This window comes from Scatophagus argus, chromosome 15, assembly GCF_020382885.2.
Source record: "Scatophagus argus isolate fScaArg1 chromosome 15, fScaArg1.pri, whole genome shotgun sequence".
Classification (NCBI taxonomy): domain Eukaryota; kingdom Metazoa; phylum Chordata; class Actinopteri; family Scatophagidae; genus Scatophagus; species Scatophagus argus.
Window position 1 is genome coordinate 9,836,852 of NC_058507.1, and position 25,767 is coordinate 9,862,618.

Consider the following 25,767-nt stretch of genomic DNA (forward strand, 5'->3'; position numbering starts at 1 on the left):
CCCTCAGAAAACAAGTGTGTACAAGAAATGAGGCAGTTAGACATAGAGGTGTTGAGTGGGATATGTAAGGAGGCAAAGTGGTTGTCGAGGGTAAGGTCAGTGAAGCCATTATAAGTCGTCCCTCATAGTGCCTGTGTGTATATCAGGCCTCATCAGCACCGAGCAAAGCTTTCAGTGCTGCTCCTGCTGCTGTCAGGCTGAGCTCTTCTCAGTCCATAACCAGTGCAATCAAGCAAGCATCAGCTGCGAACTTAAAACAACTCTAAGCAAAAATGTTTTAATCTTACAGGCAGCAGAAAAGCAAGCAAAATATCTCAAAGTTACTGTCCTGCGTTGTTATAGGATGATTTGTTTTGACTTTACAACCTACGAAAATGAAATTCCCTTGTAATGCTAACAGCACTGAAAGCAACAATGGTGTTTTGGAAGCTTCAACACCAATACTCTTTACTGCTTTATTTGATGGTAGCATTTATCTTTTTGAAAGATCTTTAGCCTGGTAAAAGCTTAACTGGTAGGTATTGTACTCTTTTTGATTTTACTTAGATTAATTACTGCTCTGTACTTCTTACAAGGGCTTTATGCTTATCTTACACATCTTTTTATTGTGTGCGTGTGTGTGTGTGTGTGACATAAATTTGACATTTACTCAAAACTTTGGTAAACCAGTTTTGTTGTTATTGTAATGATTTAAAGTTTTAATTTGACTGCCTTGAAAGGCCAACTCTTAATTTTGACTTTTATCGGAAGTGTGTTTAACTAACCACGTAGCTGCGTGCCTATACACACATGGCCAAGGTCCAATAAGAAACTTAGCAGTTTTCAATACTCTACAAATTTGATTTTGGATCAAAAATGTATTCAGTTTCGATTGCCAGTCCTGTCTAACAGCTATATCCTTTTGTTTTGTTTTTTTTACTCAAACTATTTCACCTTTACTGCAGATAATCTGCAGTTTGCTTTTGTCAACAGATTTCACAGGAACTGTTTCAATTTGGACTGGTTATTTGGTCTGAAATCGTTTCAAAGAAATTTCTCCCGTGATTGTATTGCGGTGGGGGCAGAAAAGGTGTACAGCTTAAAAAAAGCACCAAAACAATTGTAGTTGTTGTTGGATAAGTCGTCTGGTATCTTTAGCGCTGAAGCCCTACAAACATTTTCCAACATGCTCCTGTCAGTAATGCATTAGCAAGGCAGCAGTGATATAACCTACTGTAAGTATGTGAATCGGTTGGCACTGCTGTCCCTCTTCAGTCTAATGTGTTTGATAGTTTACTCATACACATATCGGGTGATAAAGTAAGACAACCCAGAGCGGAGGGGAGCAACGAAATCCATCAGGGACTAAAGATAGCGTGATAGAGGATGTGAAAAGTGAGATGGAAAGTGAGTGTCAGCGTGGTGTGTGTTATGTGCACGCACAATGCATGTTGTATATACGGTGTGCAATAATGCGTGTGGTGGTGATATGTTTGCATGTGTCAGACTACAGCCTATTTTTGGGTGCCGCTCCCGGGGGTGAGGGAGCGGGTGCTCGGCAGGCTGAAGGTCAGACATGATGCGGCAGCGCAGAGTGAGTGAGTGAGTGAGTGAGTGAGTGAGTGAGTGAGCGAGCGAGTGCCGCTGGCCTCAGTGCTCCCGCTGGAGCCTGGATATTATTCTGGTGCACTGACCGGGGTTGTCTCACCCACCTGCCGTGTTTGTTTTGCCTCCATTTATCAAACAGAAGAAGGCAAAAAAGCAATTTAAGAGAAGCAGGCAGTAATGGAAAACACACTTTGGTTGAATTGAGCTGTTGTGGCAAGTATTTTTTTTCCTGTTTGACAAGATGACAGTGTTTTCTTTTGCGGTGACAGTTTTCCATTTTTCTCTGTTGAAGTACGTTGTACTTGTTGCATTTTGATGAGCGTGTCATGTTGAAGCGACTTTACATTTAGCATTTACAAAGTTCTGCAGATGTAACCGGGTGAGCTGTGACAAAGTAAAGGCCTTTGTGCCTGTGCAGACGCACTGGGAAGGGGAAAGGGCTAAGGTGAGCAAGGTAAATGATAAAGACCCTGCACAACTGCGGAGAACTCAAGTGGTTTTGATGTTTTGAACTGATTAGGTCTCCTCTCAGGATGGTATGGGCTTGTACAGATGTGCATCTTGCTCACTTTCTTGTTTTACCAGTTAGGTTGGAAGAAATTACACCTTAATAGTTGGATGTGTTTCAAACCTAACTTGCAACATGGTAGCCAGTACTGGTCAGGACTGTTTCCTACTTCATATCAGCACTGTAAAGACAACTCACTATCCATCCATCCGTTATCTATAACCGCTTCTCCTTTGGAGGTTTGCTTGGAGCTGCTTAGCTGATCCCAGCTAACATTGGGCAATAGGCAGGGAACATCCAGTCCAGAGACATGCAGGTTAAGCGATGACTCTAAATTGGCCGTAAGTGTGAGTGAGAGGTTGTTTCTCTCTATGTGTCAGCTGTGTGATGAACGCTGCGACTTGTCCAGAAAGCACCCTGCCTCTCGCCCAGCGTTAGCTGGGATCAGCCATGTTCTGGGTTTGAACACGCATGGCTTGTTGTGGCTCTTTGCTGTCTTTTCCAGAACTTAGCAGGTGTAAAAGGTGGAACTGAATTGGGTCCAAAGAGTCTCCACTACTAGCTTCTGTTTGATAATAAACTGATGAGAGATTCACCGTCATACCTGCACTGCGCTGGAGAGACTTTCCCCTTGTAGCCTTGTCATTTCATATAATTCATGGAAGACGTTTTGAGATGTGACTGTAAGAAATAAAACAAGTGTAAGTAATAAAATGAGTGGCCCGCAGTCACAATGTCGTGGCTTACTGGAGTGCTTACTGGAGTCAAAGTGAACCATCGTTAATGTTATTAGTAACACCTGTGCTTTTCTTGTCCTGACAAGTCAAAGTTGTTTAGATTTTGGTCACTTATGGCTCATCAGTGACATGTGTAAGAGTGTCATAATCATCCTTTTTCTATAAAATGTGGCGCATTTTTAGTAAGGAATCTTTTTAAGTAAATGGGGGTTTTTCTGTTGAGGTCCAGCACACTCTTGTAATGCATAATTCAGCCATCTTCAACAACAGCAGAGATGTAATCAGCCAGAACACCTGCGCGGTTCGGTCTCTTTGAATGCCACGTTCACGTCATATGTCGTGAACTGGTAATTAGGGTTCAAACAATCAGTTAGTTAATTAAGCTCTCAGCTATTTCGGACATCTTCCTAAAAGAACTGCAAAACAACAAAAGAATGGCTGGAAATGCACCACTTGCTGTTACATGTAAATAAAATCATCTCGTGTTTGTGTTTGTTTTCATGCGCAGGAGCTCATGTTAAAGTCAAAAGAAAGAAGAGGGCAATGAATTTCTTAAAGTGCAGAAACAAAATTACGTGATCAGTCAGTTGACAACCATTCTGGATAGTCAATCAAGCAATGAACATTTGCTTAATGAAGCTGCTCAGATTGGTGATGTGCTGCTTCTCTCGTTTTTATATCATTGTTGTCTTAATGTTAAATGGACAATACTTGAAGACATCAAGTTGGGATTTTCTGAGGGTATAGTCAAGTCAGTTTTATTTATATAGCCTGGAAATGAAAAAGATCTGTTTGCCTGAAGGCTTTACAGTCTGTAGGACAAACGACACTCTCTATCATTAGACCCCCCTCCCCACATTTCAGATAAGGAGAGACTCTCCCTAAAATACCCTTTAAATTCCTTTTCTTATGTGGCTCTTATTTTTCACACGGCTTTTCAAATCACTTTTATTTTTTTCTCACACCTCCTTAGCTGCTGATCGCTGGATTTTAATGATAATGGACCGTGTTATTAAAAAAAAAAAAAACCTCTTGACAGCGTTAATGTGATTTAATTGAAAAATAACTTCACATGACTGATCAAATCCTGTTACATAATGTCTATTATGTCATGTTGTGTTTTCCAAAAATCAAATATCTATTTAAAGACACCCTCATCATGTTTATTTCTTCTATTGATACTCCCACACCTTCTGTGTTACAGCTTCGGGACTTTTTTTTTTTTAATTTTGCTCTTTGATATGTCATTATGATCTGTTTTGTGTATGGTTGCTTTGATAAAAGACACGGCTCATTTTGCCCCGCCCTCACCCGACAGCACAGGAGCTGATTATGAAACTCTCTAAGATTTAGGCTGCGCTGCAAGCCACTGCTGTGCTCCTGTGATTCTGTTTGAATCAAGATTGTTTCCTGGCTATTCTAAAAAAATAAATAAATAAATTTTAAAAAAAGGAAATATTTTGTGGACGCCTTCAAGAATAGCAATCTGCAGTTCAACAAAATATGATCTCTCACTTGGGATCAAATGGGATCCAGTGAACTGAGGCCTGTCAGCCACGGGGTCCATAAAAGACGTTTAATTTTGCTGAATGTGCGAAATTAACAGGATGTTTAGTTGCTCAGACTGTGAGGATTTCCAAGTCAGTCTGTCTGTCTGTCCATATTTTGTTTGTGCTTTTAAGACTTATTTTTAAGGTGGATATTTTTTCTTTTACAGAGCTAGCAAGCTGGTCTAAAATCTGAAAGTAGTTGCGAGTGGAGACGTTGTACCTCACTGTGCAGCACTCGCTCCTGTTTGGCACATAACGTCCCTTATTTCTTCATTCTTACCTTCCTGTGTACTTTGTTGACGTCTCGATGCTGTGAGTGTGCGAAGCCCTCTCCCCTGCGAGGTTGCTCCTCGGAGTTGTTTATGAGGAGAGAGGCGGGGAGACCGGCATCCCAATCAATGTCTGCCTGTTGTCATTCACAGAAAAGGACTATTGACAGCCTGTTTTTGATTTTTCTCCCAGCACTTGTTTTCTCACTGTTGTTAACTTGTTACTTTGCCGGATAAAAGGGAAATACAATTGCGTATGTCACTTGCTCCAATTCGCAGATTGGTTTAATTTGCCTGTAGTTTTATTCCTGTTTTGATCTTCAGTTTTGTTCATTTGTCCCTTGTCAGTCTCTCTGCCTCTCACTGTCTCCATCATTTTGCTTCTTGTGGTCTGGACCCAAGTGTATGGCTTCTAGGGGCCTGTGATTTACACAGTATGAGTGTCTGCTGGCTCTGGTGGCAGGTGGGTTGTTGGAAACAGATATGGAAGCTGTAATGTAACCCTTTTTTGCTTATCCATATAATTTGTTTATGGGCCAGTTTGCAGTCTCATCCCAGCATATCGCCACTTGTTGTCTCATCTCAGTTGCTATGAGAATCCCATGGCTTTAAATTAAGTCTATTTGAAGTGAAAGGAAACAAAAGTCTTCCTATCCTCTGGTGAAGAGGATAGACAGATTCCTTGATGCCTGTTTGTTTGCTTTCTTCAGAAAATGGCAACCCCTTCTCTGCGTTGTCTTCAAAGCTCTGAGACCGCCTCACCCCTCCACCCCCCCTTTCCTTTGTGTTGTGTCTGGTATTCACGAAGCGGCGACCGCCTAACCCATCCAAGGATTTGACCTGATTTTCAAAGCGAAGCAATCAGTGGAACTATCGGCACGTGTCGCCCTGTGCTTCCTCGTCCATCCCCCTCCTCTCCCTCTGTCTCTGTCCTGCTCAGACAGCTACACAGCAGCTCATCTCTCCGGCTCCTAAGCTGCCGGACTGAGCTAAAACGCTGAACAGCTGCTGGTGGCCCACCAGATGTGGGCTGCAAACCAAAGTGCTGTGAGATGTTGGGTTTAAAAGCACTCTCTACATAGAGTTGCCTTTGTTGTTTTATTTATTTATTTATTTTGATAAATTACTTATTCACATTATTGAAAGGTATTCTTTATTATATCCTGCAAAATGTTTCCCGTCATACTAAGACATTATATTCAACAAATAACCAGGAAGCAGCCATCATATTGGCTCTCTGTTGTTGGATCTTTTTTAACTCAGAGTCGGGTCAGGACTCCATATGGGGTCGCCTGATGTCTAAACTTGGGGTGCACTGATGTGAAACACAGGGCTGCAGCTGTTTTCACTGTTGATTCAACTTAATCAAACAGTGATTTAGTCCATAAAGCGCCAATGAAAAATGGCTACCCTTATTTTCCCAAAGCTGAACCTTGACCACTTCAGATAACTTATTTCATTGGACCAACTGTCCAAAAAATAAGGTATTTCATTTCAAATAAAACAGAAAACAGCCTGAAAACCGGACAGTGTTAGTTGAACAACTTGTTATTAACAAAACCCCCCAAATCAATTAATTATCTTAAACGTGGATCATTATTACTTTGATTTCATCCTTATTAAACTGATTGGGGATCAGCAAGAGCTGACTGATCAACATACAGTTTCTGACAGACAAGCTGAATAGAATAACATTATTTGTATGGACTTGTACATTAAAGCAATGCTGTTGTATGAACTCCCCCTCTGTATCTGCCAGTATGCTAAGCCTTGTTATTGATCAGTGCCTCCTTTCTCCAAAACTAATACTTTTATACTTGCATGAGATTATTCTTGTAAAAAAATAACGAAATACTTGTATTAGAATTTGTATGAACTCCATACAGAGCACCTCGATGCTCCTGATAGCGTATGAAAGTTCAGCATGCGTTGATTCACATCGCAACTCGACCATCAGAACTTCAGTACGTGAATCCGTAGTTAAAGTCTGAATGCTTTGAGAACCTCAAGTATTTCTCTAAGCCTAAATATTCATCCATTCATATTCAAATTTTAGAGGAAAACATCTTCAGGTATTATTTATTTTAGAGTTAAATGAAGTCATCTTATCTGCTGCTTAACCTGTGAGGTTGTATTTCGGTGAGATTCGAGACCTTTTTCCACATGAGTCCCATCCACTGAGAAGAAACCAATGAGAAGAGTGCAGACAGCAGAAAAGAATTCTGAACTGAAATAACCAAAACTGCTCAAACTTTGGTGAACACTTTGTGATCATGTGTGACTCCAGTGTCATCATAATAGCAGGATTCTCAGATATGTAGGAATTCAGCTCGCGTCGTTGCATGTACAAATTTCCCATGACGACAGGCTCATTTTGGTTAATTAGGAGAAAGGAGTTGCAGTCACAGTTGGCCTCTGGGAGTTGTCTATCAGGATTAATTGAAATTTGATTGCCAGAAGTCATGTAAAACTTTTCTGTCAACATTTTTCACGTCGAAGTAAATCAACGCCGCAGCTACAGCCCCTCCCTCGCATTTCATCAGCGTGTCTGCAGGATTCAAAGAACCAGATAAACCATATTTCGGGTTTTGAAGGAGTGCCCATCGAGGCTACTTGAGATGTGTCATTTACAGTTGATGGCTGGTGTCTCTTCATCCTCAGGTATTCATGTTGTCCTTTGCACCTGACGGGACCCCTCACCCTCTCTCTCTTTCTGCCTGTTTCTATTTTCACTCGCTCTCTCACTACTTTTATTCCCTCAACACCATCCCGCCTCTCTCTGCTTCTCTGTTCTCCCCCGCTCTTTCTCACCCACACTCCGTGGATCTGTCTCTCTGCCCTGTAGACACTCTTTTATCCTCCCATCCCTCTGTCTCCCCCTGGCTCCCTGCGCCTGTACTTGGCTGCTTGCTTTATAAATAGCTTGGCCTAGATTACAGCAGCTGCATTGGCGCTGGCATCAGAGTTTGGTTTGGCTGGGCCAAGTGAGGTAGCCTGGTGTAACAAGAGGCTGGCAGTGAAGGGGTGAAGCCTAAGTGAGTTTGTGTGTTGCTGTGTGTGTGTGGGTGTGTGTTAAAATCATGAGTATAGTGCAGCCGCAGCCTGTCTGCATGTCTGCAGTGGCTGAGCACTGGAGTTTATTTTCATTCCTTCCATTCTTCTGCAGTCACACATACACACACACTCAGACAAAGCTCATATCACTCCTGTGTCTGCGAGAACTGATGTTGCACTTATCATATTTTCATGCATTTCTATTTTGGGAGGATCCTTTTCATGCACGATCAATTTGATTCATGCATGATCAATTTGAATTCACAGATAATTTGGCAAAAATGCTCTAAGCTGTATGTTTGCACGCAGTTTTTATTTGCCCTTATGTTCATGCCTTGCATTGTTCGGCTCTGTATGTGGGAGCGTTCGCTAACATATATGTGCGTATTATGAGCATGCGTGTATGAGCCCACTGTGATGATCCACTGCCCTGATTCCCTCCCTCCTGCTCCTCTGCAGAGCTCCGCTTCAGAATACAAATTCTGCTCCTCGGTGAGTCTGAAACACAGCGTCTCACCCTTTGAGCATCTCTGCTGCCTCCCTGCCTCCTCCTCTCCTCATCTTTTATAAAGTGCATCCTGCAGGTTAGACAATGCCTGGATTTTCTTTATTCTGTATTAACTTTATCTGTGGAGTTGTGCTGCAAGTGCAGTACTTTCAGTTATTCTCACATGCCCACGATGAAACAGGCTGAGTTAAATGAAAAAAATGTAAATATAAGCTTTGGAGGGGCAGGCTGCCTTTGAACATGGATACAGTATAGGTCACTGCAATACACATTATTGCGCAATATACAATAAGATATCATGAATTGTCGCTCTTCTCAGCTACAAACTCTAATTTGAAATGGATGAAGAATGTGTCATGTTTTCCTCCGTGAAGCCTTGTTTGGGGTGTGCTGGCAGAGATCTGACAGAGGGAATTGTGAATGAGGAGGAGGAGGGCTGCAGAATGAGGCCAGCGAGGAGGGAAACTGCTTCATCATCCTCAGCCATCCATTCGACTTATCTGCAGTGACAAAAGGGATCAGAGAAGTGCATCGACCCGGCGCTTTGATGACTGAAAACATTTAAGTTGTGCAGCCAGTGCACTGTGTACCAGTGTCGAGTACAACAGAGCTGCGGTTCCAGACCTTTTTCACATGTAGCCCCACGGCCCAGTTAGATGAGCTCAGCGCCGACACCGCCTGATATGCTTATTTGATTGATTGATTTATTTGATACTTGATTTTAAAGTGAATGTTATTTAATGTGAAAGTGGATAATATTGCAGCATTTTGTTCATACATCTGGATTGTCAACCTTCATGTCGGTTTGCATTCGCACCATAAGTACTCAGAGTGGCAGAAGCTATTACAGCCATTTACTGTATATCCATTACCAGCGGTCAAACAGTTTCCCATTACCTTTAATTAATTATTTGTCACATATAGATAGATAGATAGATAGATAGATCCCCGAGAGGGAAATTAGGTTGTCATCGCAGTCCGGTATATTTGAATACAATAAAACACACTATGACATGAAATACTGAGTATACTGAGTGCATATATTTCTTATTTTTAACTGTTTTAATAATATTTTCTTTTTATACCTTTATTTATTATTTTTGCTATTTTAGTCATTTATGTGTATTAACATCAAGCGACAATTTCATTTCTTTGACAAACTCTTTTTAACTCCATATATCCAAAGGGTTAACTTATCCATTACTATTTTTTAAGCCATTTATTCATTACTTCCAGCTAACTACGTTAGCCTCTTATAGCTAGCTTGTTATTGGCAAGACATTACAAAAAAAAAAAAATCTAATTTTCTGTTGACCCAAGGCTTTGTAAGGAGCAAGTGAAGAGAGAATTTTCCAATAAGATATAAATAAATGATCACAGCATTTGGCAATCTAAAACTGCCTTGGATTCCAGATAGCAGAGTTTATTTAAAAGAAAAGATGACACATAGGCAGACTGCTTTAACACTTCTGAGCTTAATGGGGGGTGATTATGAAAATATATCTAGACCTATCAAATCAATCAGTAACATAAACAGATTCACTCCCGGCAGATGAAACATTGCGATGCTGTTCAGGCTCAAGCCGACATGTTAGAGTGTCTGATGTGTGGCCTTTTTTCACATTTCAGAGTTGAATTGTTCCAGTCTGGGCGACTGACTGATGCTGTCTGGTGGAGGAATGTCACAGTCATTCTCACATATCTCACTCATGTTCTCCGTCTGCATGCTGTGGACAATGCCTGACACACACAGACATAAATAGCCTTCACTGCCCAGAGCCTTGATATTAATGGCTTATAGGGGACTTAGCTGTCTCAGGCGACCGGGCAATAATTATTATGAAAGGGAGGGAAGGGAAAGAGACATGATCTGTGTGATGGAAGGAAGATGTGGTTTGTTAGGATATTATGCAATGGCCTAATGTGTGTGGGAATTTTTTTTTTTTTTTTTAATGACTGGGCTTCAGCTGAAGTGGAAACTCACACTGTATCATCGTAATTAAGAGTGAAGGAGCCGTGGCAGCAGTGGCACAGTCGGCTTCATCAGCTGCTTTATTGTGAGTGATAAAGAGCCACGGTACAGTTAATCTCCAATCAGCTAGTCAGCCCTAAAAGTACAGTACAGCTCACATGTTTCCATAGCTGAGGATCAACACGGCATCTGTCCTGAAGACTCCAAGGCCCGAATTAGGTATACATTCATTTTATGTATGTGCTAATATAGGCAGACGGCGGCTTTGGCGCTTAACAACGTTGGTGTGACCGTCACATATCCATGCTGTCTGTCTGTTATTCTGAAGCCCATGAAGCCATAAACCATGTCATCTAAAGGCAGCCTTAACTCCAGAGCATGCAGCTGACAGGCTTGGTTATGCAATTATGCCTCGACTGGAATGCACAGTGCTGCAAATGTCTGTCAGTAATGCCAGTATTTTGAGCTCGTGAACAATAGCTAACAATATTTTATAGTAAAGCATCTTTTCAGATAATGCTTGATTTGATTCCAAGTATTTTATCAATAAATTATAGGTGATGCATCCTGATATTTTTTGCTTGTGACAGCTAATGCAAAGCAATGGCTGCTTGTGATATCCCATCACGAGTTGCATGTAAGTTGTCAACAGTTGACTAAATTTTTTTAGGCCTGAAGAAATAAAACATCACAGTATTTCTCAAAAAACAAATGTAAAAATGAAACAAAACATATCTTATACATATATATCTTAGTAATAATCCCATGATCCCCTGTGGGGTCCTGACCCACAGGTTGGAAGCCACTGGCTAGGACTGACACCATTAGTCAGTTATGCGAGTTGTCAGTTGACAGGAAATTAACCGCAGAGTATTTTGACAATCACTTAATTGTTAAATTGTCCTCTAAGTACTGAACACTCAGCTTCTTCTACTTGAACATTTGCTGCTTTCTCTGTTTTATATCAGTGTAAACTTTTGCTTTTGTGATGTGGATTTTTCACCATTTTCTGACATTTCAAAGTCTGAAATTTAACTGAGTGAGAAAAAAAAAATATCTACAGTAAAATTGCAGGCCTACGCTGGTTTAATGCTATTAATCAATAAATATGACTAAATATACACAGTTAATGATGTGATGGTGTCACAGGGATGTTGTTTAACCTTCCTGGTGATTTTAAAAACTGTTGTATTAGGTGTTAAGGTGCTATCACTGCAAACTATGTGCTCAGAATTGCCTCAACACTCTCACGCAGCTTAAAGAACTTACTGGGTCAGTTATTGTAGGGCTTTCATAAGAGATGTGCATGATGTCCAGCCCCTGCAGTGCTGTGTTCACTGTACTGTATGTATATAAGAGCATCATTCAGAGGCACCATATGTAAATAACAGGCTCTCTGTGGGAATGCGGAGGGGTGAGTCAGGGTGACACTCATGCTGGCATTACCCGATGTACAGTTTGGCTGATGAACTGATTTTTTCAAAACGGCTGTGACATTTTTTTTTTTCCAATTCCAGAAACTCTCTCTCTCTCACACACACACACACACACACACACACACACAGCGAAATAAACCGCACCGCGAATTCTGCAGTGCACGGTTCGTCAAGCGCTGTAGTGGCGTAAAACACGACGAACGTGAGGATGGTAATGACGTCAATGTGGAGCCACAGAGAGGGAGGGAAAGAGGAAGAGTGAGAGAGAGGGAGAGAGGGGGAGAGAGAGACTTTGCGCGGCTGCTGCAGCATCACTTTCGTCAGTGCGGTGAGGAGTCCAGCAGCAACTCTCTCAGCTGATCAAACCAACCAGAACAATCCGCTGGACGTAACCTCAAGTTTGTGGACGTGACCGACTCTTTCCCTGCGACCTGCTAGACAAGAAGACAAAGACAGACTTTTACTCCATTTGTTTTTTTTTTCCTCCCAACCACGAAGGGGAATGCCATCGATAAATATGAAACTGGAGATGGTGACCATCATCGCCTGCGAAGTAGACACCGAGGTGTTTACGTCAGACAAAATGCAGGTACGGTTTTCACCAAAACACGCACGTTGCAACTGATCATCACGGTTGTGCCCTTGTGCTGCGGTTTGCTCGGCGCTGACTGCCTGCTGCCCTGTAAAAGTGCATGCATGCCGTAGTGACGTTGAATGCAGCCCTGTCGCTCCCTCTTAGACGGGGATTTTTATCAATGGGAACCGCAGCCAAGCCGCGCGTCCCGCGCCGCGCGCACGGCACAGTGATGGACGCTGGATGAATTGCAGAAATGGACAGACGAGGAAGGGATGATACACACAGAAAGATCCCAAATGCAGCAGTCTTCGTATCACTGTGCAAGTTCGAGAGCAGGTGGGGGTGGGGGTGTTGGGAGCTGATGCGAAAGATGAATGGGAGGGTGTGATGGAGTTGAATTGGTCATGCAAAGCACAAGCGGAGGTAAAAAGAAGTGAGGCAATTTTAGACGCAGTGGCAGACAGACCTCTCTTCAACTGGGCTCTCTCTCCATCCCAGTAGCTTTGCAGGTGCACTAGGTGAGCTGAGATACCGAAAAACAGCTACACCAACCCAGTGTCGATAGAAATATCCAGCCAGTACAAATACTGTAGCACAAAGCATAAAAAGGCAGTCTAGGTAATGTGAGATTTTATTCCACTGTAGTATAGAATAAAAATGATCTTAATTCAAATTACGTTTACGTCACTACACACTCTAGATAAGCTAAACATTCTATACAGTCGTATTTTACTGACTTGTCTTAAGAGCAAGCTCAGGTATTTGATATGCAGCCTGTCAGTCACAGGGCAGGACACCAGTTGCACTTTAATGTGTTCAAAGTGCGCCTTTAGACTCCACCTTTGGCACTGCAACGTGCCAATCTGGAGTCTTAAAAGGCCACACAGATGGTCCGCCAAAGCCTGGCTCACCCACTGGACATTTTGGAAATTCCATGTCAGAATATATCCCTTCACCTGCGAGCTGCTTGTCTGCTTGTCTGATCTGACTCATCACCAAAGAGACAGAAGAGGACGATGGGAAGAATAAAACCAGGTTCAGCCTGGCAGTCTGACACAAAAACCCTGATCACAGTCCAGTGTGTAGGTGCAGGGACATTTTCGGGCATGGACGCACAAACAGATGGTCATGTATTTCTTCCTGTGTGCCCCTTGCTCTTCAGTGCTGATGTGTGCTGCTGTAGTGGGGATTGAAAGCAGCTCTTGCAACCAACAGCAGCAGCTGCAAGTTTTTAAGTACCCAGCCACCCCACCCTCATCCCCACAGCACCTTGGTCAGCCATATTTTAGCAGTTGTTTTTTTTGCAACTCAGTGTGCATCACAAGCCTTCGTCCAGCTGCCTGGGGGATTTTGTGTGTCTATATGAAATGCGTCTGTGATGGCATGAATTGCACGCACAATAAGAACAATGTGAAAGTAATGCGATGCACATATGAATGTAAACAATGCATGTCAGCTACCGACCCACCCTGTGGTCTGCGTTCCTGTGTTTGCTTATTACACTTTCGATCCACTGCAGACCAACTAAGGTGAAAGAAATAGTCAGGATACTCTGCGAAACCTCATAGGTGTTGACCGCATGTTTTTTGCTATGTTCAATTGAATTCATTTACAACAAAGGACTTGTGCCAGCAAGCTGAGACTCACACGGATCAGTGATTTCTTTGTGATTTACTTATGTTAATGAAACCCGGTTAGCGATCTGAGATCAGCCGCTGTACAGGACAGGACCGATTGGAGCTCAGTCCTCACCTAAGCTCCCTGTCAGGCAGCTCTTATCAGCCCACCTCTCACCCAAAAGAAAAGCAGTCTGTGCACAATTAAAAGAGCAGACAGAGGGCTGACTTTCGAATGACACAAAGAACACCAGTAATCCTGGTTTCTGGCACACAGAGAGCGATGGAGAGCGCTGGGAGGGAAGGCAGATTAAAGCAGGGCACGTTGGGTGGGTGGGTGGGGGGGGTCTGATTGAGCTCCAACCTCCCCGTCAGCCCCCACTCTTGTTTTTATTATCATTCAACAAGATCTGAGCCTGTCTAAGGCCCCTGTTTTCATTTATATCTCCAAATCTGAAGATGAGAAACAATAATCATAAGACTCCTGTTTTGTTGCAAAGCACTTTGGGTGAACTAATATGTGGATTGGTGCTATTTATAGACATTTCACAGAAAGATTAGGCAGTAGCAGTGGTGCTTGAATGAAGAAAATCAGCGAATGGTGGGGTTTTTAATTAAAGGAGATGTTGTGCGACTGGCTGTGGTGTTTTGGAACCGTTGTTTTGACGCTGTTAAAATGGCTTGCCCACGCCTTTGCTCAATCCCTGCTGGTTACATCATTAATGAGCCGAACACAGAGGCCGTGGACAAGGCAGGTTGTTGCTGTAATAACGGCAGAGCTGGTGGTACAGTAGGATTTCACAGAAAAGCGCTTTGTGTCTGTTTTGGAGAAGACAGAAGCACTGCTGTTGTTGTTGTGAGGTTTAGCGTTGGCCGGGGCTGTGGGCAGACACTTGAGTACATGTATGTTGTGTCGCTATAATTACCTGGAAAATCTACCAGCATCAGCAGATGATAGCTCAGGTCACATGGTGAAGGTCACAGCATGTTGTCAGGGAGTGAATATATTACAGAACACAGAGCATGACGCAAGCTTTTACAGTTACCTTGCATGCTTGATTTGAGGGCTGCCATTTACATCACATTTATTTATTTACTCCCCAGTTTGCCTGTTCATTCACTCTTTTCATTCTACATATGCACACATGCATTTATGAAATATTTCTCAGCCTGTGAGCCTGCTCTTTTTCTTCAAAAGTGCGTCTCTGGCCTCAGCGTGTCACTGAATCGAGTGTGTTTTAATTATGAAGCCCTGGTTATAAAAATCCAGCAGAGACTGCAATGAATGAAGGACAGCTATTTTCAAATTAAGCCTGTTCTCTCACACACAGAAGACGGTAGTAACACTGACACAGTCATACACTCCAACCACAACAGTGAGTCAGCGGACTCTCAGACAACCAAAAGCCTCCATCAGCAAACACATACAACTCCTGGAGAAGTTTCCGTCGATCTGGGTCACTTACCGTTTGTCCTCCTGTCTGTCTCTTTGTTTGTTTATCTGTCATTTGTGCCATATGTCTGCTCTCGGGCTTTATCGTCACAGAAATTCTGCTTGTTATGAGGAAGGAGGAGAGATTTGATGACCAATCTGCTATTTGTGGTTTCAACAAAGCTGGATTGATTTTTGCTGATGGCTGAGATGTTTTCATTCTTTCTCACTGTTTTTTTTTCTTCTTTTGTTTTTTTTTTTTTTTTTGACAGACATCCTTATATAACATGTCACCTTTCCCGTTACGGTTTGTTACGGTTATTTTGAGCAGCAAAGCAAGGTACAAAACAGTGTGTCACTGTTTCATATTATGTGATGTGTTCCAACTTATCAACTGTGGAATATTTCACAGGATTTCGCAATCTTCTCTGGGTACACTGAATTAATGATGGCAAAGGTTAGATGAACGGATATCACTTTTTAATTATTCTGCAGATGGTTTTCTCCATTAATCATTTGGCCAAAAATCCTTAAGGCCAGGGTGACAGTCTAAAAGCCCAAAGATATTCAGTTTAGTATCAGATAATAAAAAAAAAGCTTAAAATCCTCACAATTAGGTGTGTGGATTTAGGTTATGTTTCGCTTGCAAAATGGTTCATTTTCTGGAGATGGACTAATCAATTGACTATCTAATCATTTCAGCTTAATTAAAGACCTTGCTCATATTTTCTACATTAGAATTAAGTTTAAGTATCATCCCAGTCGAGTCCTTGACTGATTTTATATTAACCGTCTCCGCTGACTGTGTTCTTGTGTCAGTAATCAGCTGTTTAGTTAGTAACTCGTTTTCTCAGCAATGTTTTATTATTTAGATGAAGGACACTGACAGACCTCTCACTCGATACTCATCAAACATAAATTAGGTCTGGATTTTAATATGATCCAGGCCCAGCATTTAGAAACACTGTTGTGATGAACTCTGACCAGTTGTCGAGGTAAAGGCAAGAGGCAGAGGAGCAGAGGCAGGACAGACAGGATGGATGTAGACGGTGACAGTATCATGTTCTGTACTGGTAGGAAACCAGATCTGCATCTTGGCAAGGTTGAGCAACCCTGGGCCAGAGCAGTGGGCTCAGGTGTGCCTGTTCCCCCCAGTCTGGGCACCAGGCAGGTGGAGATGGGCAGCTCACATTGGCCTGAAACCCTAGAGAAATGCCGGGGCTCAGGTGTCAGCTAAAGGTTAGCGCTGCGTCCGTAGGGTGACGTAGAACAAAGGACAGTCTCCTGGGTGGGGTGTCTGGTTACTGTGTGGCCAAGACTGCAGGACTATGAAGTGATAAGATTAGAAGCAAAGAAATAAGGTCTCGCAATGGAATGTAGAGGCCATTTACTCGAAGGGAAAAAGGCGGGGAAACAGCGTCACGCAATAATTGGCCTTTGTTATTGAAATTGCTGGTCGAACATAATTTTCCTATCAGAATTTCCGATAGAATTTCCAGTCCAATACAAACAGCTCTACGAAGACAAAACAGTTTAGTGCCTAAAATAGTGATGCCAAACCAGTGACCTTAAAAGAATACAGTAGAGCGTCAGACCATTGTGAAGGCATACTGCAAGCTAAAGGGGAATTTTGTTAACGTTGTGTAAAGCAGGTTTCACACTTTTAGGTGCATATGTCAGTGCTGAGTTAGCCCACAGAAATAGAATTGACTGCAGTACTGCTTAATCATTCATGTAAGTCATATATCAAGCAGAGCAACATTGTTTGGCTTCAGCTTTTAGTTTTGGACTGTTGGTTGGACAAAACCATTTTGCAGAGTGTTCCAGAAACAAGTTTCTTTGTCTCTCAGGTACCGAAGAAGAAATTATTTAGTTTAAAAAAGTTAATCATATTTATATCAATTAAGGAAGTAAAGCATTCAAAATTTTACTGAGCAAAACAGAACATGACACACTTCTGTATCAAAAGTTAAAGTTTCGTTAATTCAGGATAATGTCTAGTTTATTGGATTATAGTTACTGATGCGGGTGGCACAGTGATGCAGTTTTTAGCACTGCTGCCTCACAGCAAGAGGGTTCCAGGTTCGAGTCCCAGTCTGGGCCCTTCTGTGTGGAGTTTGCATGTTCTCCCTGTGCTTGTGTGGGTTTTCTCCAGGTATTCCTTCCACAATCCCAAAGACATGCGCATTAGGTTAACTGACGACTCTACATTGCCCCTAGGTGTGAGTGTGTGTGTGTGTGGTTGTCTGTTTTTGTGTGTCAGCCCTGCGATTGACTGGTGACCGGTCCAGGTTGTACCCTGCCTCTCGCTTGTTGTCAGCTGGGATAGGCTCCAGTCCCCCCCACAACCCTGATGGAAAAGCAGTATAGAAAATAGATGGATGGGTGGATAATTACTGATACATTGATGTACATTTCAGCGTAATGTTACAGCTGGTAAAGGTGGGAGTTTTAATTTTTAATAACCTTACATACTGCATCTGCAAAGCAAATAGTTGGTAAAGCTTTGAGAGAAATGTAGTACAGTAAAGAGTATAATCTTTCCTTCTGAAACGTGAAAAAGCAGCAGAAGTGTAAAGTTGCAAACATGGACATTTTTGAGTACTTTCCTTTTCATTCTGATGCTGACATTTGACATACATTACACTCTGCAAGCTGTGCCGCTGCACCTCTACCTGCTTGATCATCAGTAGAGCCGGGTGTTGCATCACCACCAAGGTGATGAAGCCGACAGATCTCATCTCATCTGTCCATACGGTGCGGTGGCCTAAGGTAAGAGCTGTAGCATCTCTTAGCCACCTTATGTAATGTGTAACTCTTTGGATTACTGTTGCCTCTAGAGTGTGTGAATCTTCATGGGAGAGTGTGTGGACATTGCGTGTTGAAAGTGTGTGATGTAAGGAAAATCTGTGTGTGTGTGTGTGCGTGCTCAATCATGGCCTAAGTGCTGCTGACTAGAAAAAGCTCCTGCCTTCAATAAAAACCATAACGACCAGATTGGTAGTAATAGGATTAATGTGTCCCCTCACGCTGTAAACTGATTTCAGTCTCTCTGCCGTGGACACACTGTCCCGGAGGGAGCGGCAACGTAGCGCCGCAGTGTCGGCCCTCGTCGATACCGCTCAAGCTATTGATCCAGCTGTAATAACACTTGCTCCATTCACATGCCTCTCCAATGCTATTAATAATGAGTTGTTTTTGTTGTTTTGTAATACAGAAGATTTGCTGCTATGCTGATATTAATGACTGTTTTGACAGAAGCTGTGTTGGGTCACCACACCCGCAACCTCAGAGTTTGCTTCTCTGTGGCAAAATATTACCACCTCATCATCATCAAGAGTCAGCAAGCTAACTGCAGCTTACAGTTATTCCTGGTGCTAAACTGCTGGCCACAAACTTCCAAGCAAAGAGTCAGCATGAATGTGACATGGGTGTAAAAACACATTTGTATTACTCAACCCAGATTAAGAAAGTTAATGCTCTTGTTGCTGCATACTCTTCTGAACCAATAAAACATTGGTTTTAGACGGATTACAGAAATTAATTAAATTAATAAAATGCTCTTTTTTTGGAAGCTGTTTTTGTGCGCACAGTAACATAAGAAGTCATCAGCTCAGGTACTGTTGTCTTCAGCAACATCTCATTGCTGGGCGGTCCAATGGTGTGTTTACGCACAAAAGTGATGAGGGCTTTCACATTGCGTTACTCACTTTAGTTTTACCACAGGATCATATGTGTTTCTTTGCATTACTCGTTCAAGTGTTAATGCACCCCAAACGGCCAGAACAGTCGAGCAAAGACTGACTGACCTCAGCAGTCAACAGAAGCTCTGAGGTTTTGCATATTAACCAATCATTAACAGGTTGATTGTGTGTTCTGCATTGTGACCATGGATGAAAACCTGTAAAAAGTAAAGGGAAACACTTTCTTATTTAGAGTATTTTTTGTTTTACATTTGATTGTGTTGGTAGTATTGTTCAACGGCCGGAAAGTCCGCTGTGTTTACACATAACTCATTTTCTTGTCACATGTGATAGTTGTAACTGCACACAGACATGGTTGCAATGGAAAGTTGGCTGTGTCTTATGGAACAGTCATGGAAAAAATATGGAGGGTGATAAGCAAAAATGTGCTGGAACAGACGTGCATGCAGGTACGAGATCTATCATCCAGCTCCGTCTGTTATCGCTACAGTCCGCCTGCCTTGTTTGACCTTATTAGACTGGTTCCAGTTTGCCAGCTTCGAGAGGACGGTAATTAAAAATGATGGTCCACACAGTTAAAGAAATGAATTTTCTTAATTATTCCAAGATGATCTATTTTTAGTCCAACGCTGTCAGTGACTCACCCTGAGGCTCCCTGGCCCAGTTTGTTGGTTTTCACCCAAATCCCATTCAAGCACGAGGGTCTGGATTAGATTGTGCTAAAGCCGTGCACGTGTCGCAGAGAAAGATGAGTGATTTGCTGGACAAACTAAACACTGAATAACCCTTCTTTACGTCCCAATTAGGCTCTGTTAATCTTTTCATTTTGATCCAAAATGCCAAATGGTGTAATTCAGCATAGAACTGAACTAGCTTGTGGATTACTGTCATGGATTTTGGTACCAATCTGATTTAAATACTGTACTAGCTTAAATGAGAAACTAGATCAAAATAGATCATTGTGACTCAGTCATTGAATTTAAATGCTATGGCTGCAGCTTTCTACACAGACAAAGCATGCTTGTAGATACAGAATTAGGACTTTAACCAATAGCTGTTTTCATTAAAGTTTAATCTGCTGATTTTTCAAATACAAGGTTAATCGTTTGGTCTGTAAAATCTGGGAAAATAGTTAAAAAAAATGCCCATCACATTTTGAAATTCACCAAGAGTCCAATTCTCTTAATCTCTGTGCTGATTCCATATAATACTTTACATGCTGTTTTCTCCCTGATCATTTAGCTGTTCAAATTGTTTTGAAATTTAAAAAAGATAGAAAGGTTTTTTTGTGTGTGTGTGTATGCGTGTGTTTAGTGGATATTCAGCTACATTTTTCAAATCAAAGGAAAGAAGCGACATGTCGAGGATGTCTCAGCTGATGTGACTTATTCACTCTTACCAGTGACAAACAGTTGAATTTGTGAGCTATTTAAGTCCCAAAACTGTGCAATGAACAACAACAGTAAAAATCAACAGCTTGTGGGGCTTTAACTGAGAATTCGTGTGGACGCTTTGCTTCGACTGAATCTGGGTTCGCTGCGTGTCATTATGTTTAGCGTGTCGACAGAGCAGGATGGACCTGAAGCTCCGCTAATTGTTACTGATCCCCACACATTGAAGAAACATAATCCTTCCTTTACATAAGATGAGAAAACACTTAAGCCACAGTTATCTGTGACAGGGTTACACCCTATTTCTCCACTTCATTCATTACCTTGAAGATGTGTAGATAGGAGTAGATATGCTATAAATGCTTATTACTCAGTCACTGCTGTTTATTGTTCTGCCATCTGACTTTGCCCCATATGAAACCTTGTCATCGACCAATAACCCCATGCCTCATCCCTAAGCTGGCTGATCTTTTGTTCAGATGATTGTGTGTCAGGATCACTGGCCAACTCAGTGCTTGCTGCCTCCCTGTGCTGCTGATTGTGAGTCATGCCCGCAGACCTGTCCTGCTGCCTCTGCGATGACAGCCTTTCCATTACCGTCAGGAACATAACTGCCTCATTACCCAAGAGGCAGCAATCTGCTGAAGGATGCCCCTACAGCTACCACCACAGTGGCTAGCAGTTCACTAGCAAGCTTTACATCTCTCCACATTGGATTTTCACTGTCCTGGGTTGTTTCTGTATGGGTTGCAAGTATTGCATTTGTATTTATTAATGAAATGTGTCAAAGTTAACGTAGGGGAAAAGATGTAATGTTGCAGATTGCAGCTTGAGTGTTGCCAGTTTGGTGCAATGGCAGGGCTGATACAAAGAGACAATCTAGGACAGGAAAGGAAGGGAATTTGACCTGTTGAGATTCACCCTGGCTGTTACATAAAGGTGACATGGAGAAACATGCGGTCATCAACAACAACGGCCCTTGCCGTTCCAATCAAGTCAAGTTGTCGGCTATTTGAGAGCTGTGACTTAACACCTTCGCCTCTGGACTGTCTCCACCCTTAAACACATCAGATTTCCTCTGTTAGATAAACAAAGCCTGTGGGTAAAACTTCTTTAGTGTGAGACGGAATCATGAGGTGCAGTGTTTAGTGTATGGATTGTGTTTCCCCCCCTCCCTCATTTGTTCTCCAGTTTTCTCTTGCTTTCTGTTACCTAACTGCTGTATGTGTGATAAATCATATTTTCGCCGAGCTTCTTGTTGTCTTCTTGTTGTCTTCTGCCTTGTTGAGAATGAAAAACGAGAACACGCTGTTCTCGTCTCCTTTCTCACCTGTTGTCCTACAGCTCTCGCTCACTGCAAATACAGTAGGAGCAGGTGCTGGATCAAGCTCTCTCTCTGTGTGTGTGTGCGCGCCTTGTGTGTTTTGTGCGGTTAAAACCATCCCATCACTGCTGACAGGCGAACAGTCGTCCTTCAGTTGTGCTTAGATCCTAATGGGGCCACTTGTCACATCACTTGACCATGCAGACATGCCCTCTACTGCTCGTGTGCAGTATGTGTACATGACAATATGTGTGTGGACCCCTCCAAAACTCCACCTAACTAACTGTGGAAACACAGTGGAGAATGGTGAACACACTGTACACACTCACAAAGAGGACAAAGGGAGTGGGTCACCGCAGGGAACATTGCGATGGCAGATGAGCAGGCCACTTTTCAGCCCTGTGCAACCGAACACCCCTCTCCTCTTCCTTGTTAACCCTCCTCTTCCTCCTTCCCTCAGGATGTCTGCTCGTAGGGACCACATAAAGAGGCCGCATAAATTAGAGATCAAGCACGCTCACTTGTTACGCACCAGTCGGCCACGGGTGTACTGGCATCTTTGTGCGGGGTTAAAAACAAACGGTACGTGCTGTTATGGAACATGATATTGGAGCTTTCCCGCATCTCTCCTCATGCCAAAACATCAATTTAGGTTAAGGAAGTACTCACTCTGTGTGTGTGTGTGTGTGTGTGTGTGTGTGAGTGAAAAGGCCTACCTTATCAGTTATCGCACATGGAGTTTGATGACATGTGAGTCATAGTAGCTGGCTAGGGCTCATGGAAAATTCACGGTTTGAATAAGGGCTTAAGTGGGTGCTATAGATAGCCAGACAAGTGCTTTGTTGTCATTCTCAAGCTCATTTCATTTAGCCCAAAGTTTACAAACAAGCATTAGCTAGTTATTATAAAATGCTCTAAAATTCAAGCAGCAATTTGGTTGTAGTTTGGTTATAAGTTTTTTTTATAGCATATGCCAGCACAGTTTTGGCTAAGATCTTACCGTGAAATTTCGGTGTTCATTTGAAGACATTAAAATTTGCTACAGTACGTATTTACCTAAAATACTTAAAGCTGCAGTGATTTTATATTAGCAGTGATTTTATACTTTTACTATAGGCTACATAACATTTTGGCATCACTTCACCTCATCAGTATTCTTTCCACATGCCAAAGGCATAAACCAGCACACTACCTTCCCTACACCATCGACAGATAAATTTAGCTAGTGAACATAGAGGAGCATGTAGCTGCTAAAGAGCCCAGTATTTTTGGCAGGATGTGGCGAAGAGCAAAACACAGCTAAAAAGAAGGTGAATATTGAAATTATATTCATTGTGAGGTAAGAAGCCGCTGTTTGCTATTACATTTGGCGTATCAACTTTTTAAGCTGATATTATGTTGATGTTTTGTTTAAAGCTTGTTGGGTGCTTAAAGCTGCCCCAAGTGATTCAAAAATCAGTTATGGCTGATTTAAACAGCAAGAATACGAAAATCAAACTGAATGCACACTCAGTCAGTGACGCTCAAGGCATGAACAGGAAGCACGTGAATGCAGCAGATGTAAACATTAGGCTACAGCCATGGCTGCAGCATTTGTTTGTAATGTTGCATGTTCTGTCTGCTGTGTATAATGTGAAGTTTGTATGCTCAAGGTGCTTGGTCTTTCTTGACTGTCTCTAAAGACACCGTGTCTTTAACTTGTAATCCACTATACCCAGGATACAGTTTGATGATGTTTAGCCACACAAGTTCAACTGATTGACGCAAACGTTCCGCATTAAGGCTCACCTATTGATGTTGTTTTAATCTTTCGTACTGCTGCACGTACTTGCTAACTGCCCTGAAGAAGACCTATGGCTGAAAGCTTGCTAATAAAAAAAAGTGTTTTTGTATAGATTTGAGTGTGCTGATGCTTCTTTCATAAGGTTTAGTAGTTTACAGCTTTATAGCATACATGAAAATCAAAAATATATTTTATTGTGTCACTAAAAAAATTTGCTGTTCCCACTTTTGCTACAGGATATGTTCTAGCTTCTGTGGCATCAACAGGAGCACAAACCACCAAAAAAAAGAAACACAAAAAAAAGACAATAAATATGTTCTCCAGTGATGTTGTAATCCAGTTGCATAAGGCTGGGTTTGCAGCGGTTCAACTATTTTGCAGCTGACTTCGTTGTTTCTGGGGGTGTGATAGTCAGATTTAAATGAGCATACTTAACACTTCTCTGCTGTCCTCTGTATTGCGGTGAATCACACACTTCCCTTTCCTCTGGCTTTTTGGGGTTATAGTATTTTAATTTCTGTGTTACTCTGTAATTCTCCTCAAAGTGCATAAAAGGAGTCAGGACATTCACACATTCCTGACTTGACCTCTTTTCCCTTGCTTCATTAGAATGCACCTTGTATGGTGAACTAGAAACCTGACTAAAAATGGTATCACAGAGCCCGAAGCTGAAATCAGCTCTGAAGTTTAGCCAGCTACCCCGAGGTGTTTAGCAAGGGAAGACCAGATGCACTTACATGGGGAGAAGAACTGGAAATAAAACAAGAAGGGAGGGAGGGAGGATTATGAGTAAAAGCGGTAATCTGCTTATTTTTTTTTTTTTAATGCAAATTGTTTTACCACAGTGTACACCACATCGCAGCATAACTGTGGTTCACAGCTTGCTCAGTCATTAACAGCTCTGCATGTGTCAGACGGTGCTGATGATGTGATGTCTCTGCAGAGATACAGAATACATGCACCCTTTTTATAGAATATTCTTCTACTAGCAATTGGTAAAAGTATGGAGAACCAGGTAAGACCCGATGTACATGTGCAAAAGACTTTTTTAGGGATTCATCAAAAGGACACGGGACATGCAGACAGAATGGAGCACTCATTTCAGTGTGCTGAGTCTACGGGTACCTGGTGTCTGCCATCACTAAGCTGTCACTAACGTGCAGAGGCAGATCTCACAGCTGACATGCTGCCTGTGTTGCTTCAGGTAACTCCCACCCTTTCCATTCCTGGCGAGAGGTGCTGTGTCAGCCGAACAACATAATTGCTGTGCGAGTATTTCAGTCTTATGGTTCCCGCTGTCTGAAAGTGAAGATATTTTCGGGAGCCTTTACACTGTCACAAAATTATGGGCTGGCTTTATAGGGGCGCTTACCAACTGATATTGTTACTACGGACTGCAAAGGTGGCCCTCAGTGCAGTGTAAACACGAATGGGATAAAGGGAACAGGAAATGAAAACGATCATTTGCATGGTATGTTGTGTTAACGTCTTAACTTTGCACAAGCTATTTGTGCTAAGAGATGTTTTGTTGTGTGATAAGTACAGCTGTAATAGTATCGTTTGTGCATGATAATTTGAGAAGAACATAAAGAAAATAAACAATATGGCGGCACCGTTGAGAAGAACCTGCAAAACCTAAAGGAGTCTGAATCTAGCCTGTACTGCTTATGGCAGTTCTCTCATCAAAATGGTTCAATCAGTCCATCACCCATTTTGATTCTTCGAAAGAAGTCTTGGTTTCAAAGTCACGTTTCTGCCTCTGTTGGGAGATGGTTGGCTGGGAGATGAAGAAGAGCGCAACCGATTACTCAGAAACCAGCTCTCCTGGTGGCCTTTTTCCTTTTCCCCTCCTACTGAGCTGTTTGATTGAGCTCACAACCAATTTGATGCCCATGGAGAGGACTGAGTGAAAAAAAACATACAGGATGTGGGAATATATCACATGGGTATAGTTAAAGACAACGTGTGGTGGTGAGGAGAGAGCGGCGACAATATAAAGGAGAGAATTACATAAAGTGGAAAAATAAACAGAGATGGGCAGAGTGAGAAAAGAGGGCTGTGGGGCAGACAGCAACAGAAGATTGCCGGAAAATGACAGGAAGTCTAATTTCCCTGTTAATTCAAAGCAAATAAAATGGGTTGAGAGCAGTTAGAGTCATGTCTAATGCTCAGGCAGAGGTGGTGTCAGTGAATCACTTGAAACCTGACCTCACCCTGAAGTGACTCAGCTTTTCAGCAAAAAATCTGAAATGAAATTGTTCATATGGAATTGAAAGGTTTAACTTAGCACTATAAAATATAGAAAACTGAACACGATAT

The 25,767-nt window shown here is 42.2% G+C and overlaps 1 protein-coding gene across 2 annotated transcripts in view; it reads left to right on the forward strand.

The window, feature by feature from the left end:
• Window positions 1–25,767, forward strand: part of rcan3 (regulator of calcineurin 3) — a 37,004-nt gene that overhangs the window by 4,279 nt on the left and 6,958 nt on the right. The window contains exon 1 of one of the 2 annotated variants that reach the window (XM_046413303.1): window positions 11,858–12,210. The exons of the other annotated variant lie outside the window; for it this stretch is intronic. Coding sequence (XP_046269259.1) covers window positions 12,124–12,210 — 87 coding nt within the window. The 5' untranslated portion in view covers window positions 11,858–12,123. Of the gene's footprint in view, window positions 1–11,857; window positions 12,211–25,767 lie in introns of those variants that run through there. 2 annotated transcript variants of the gene reach the window in all.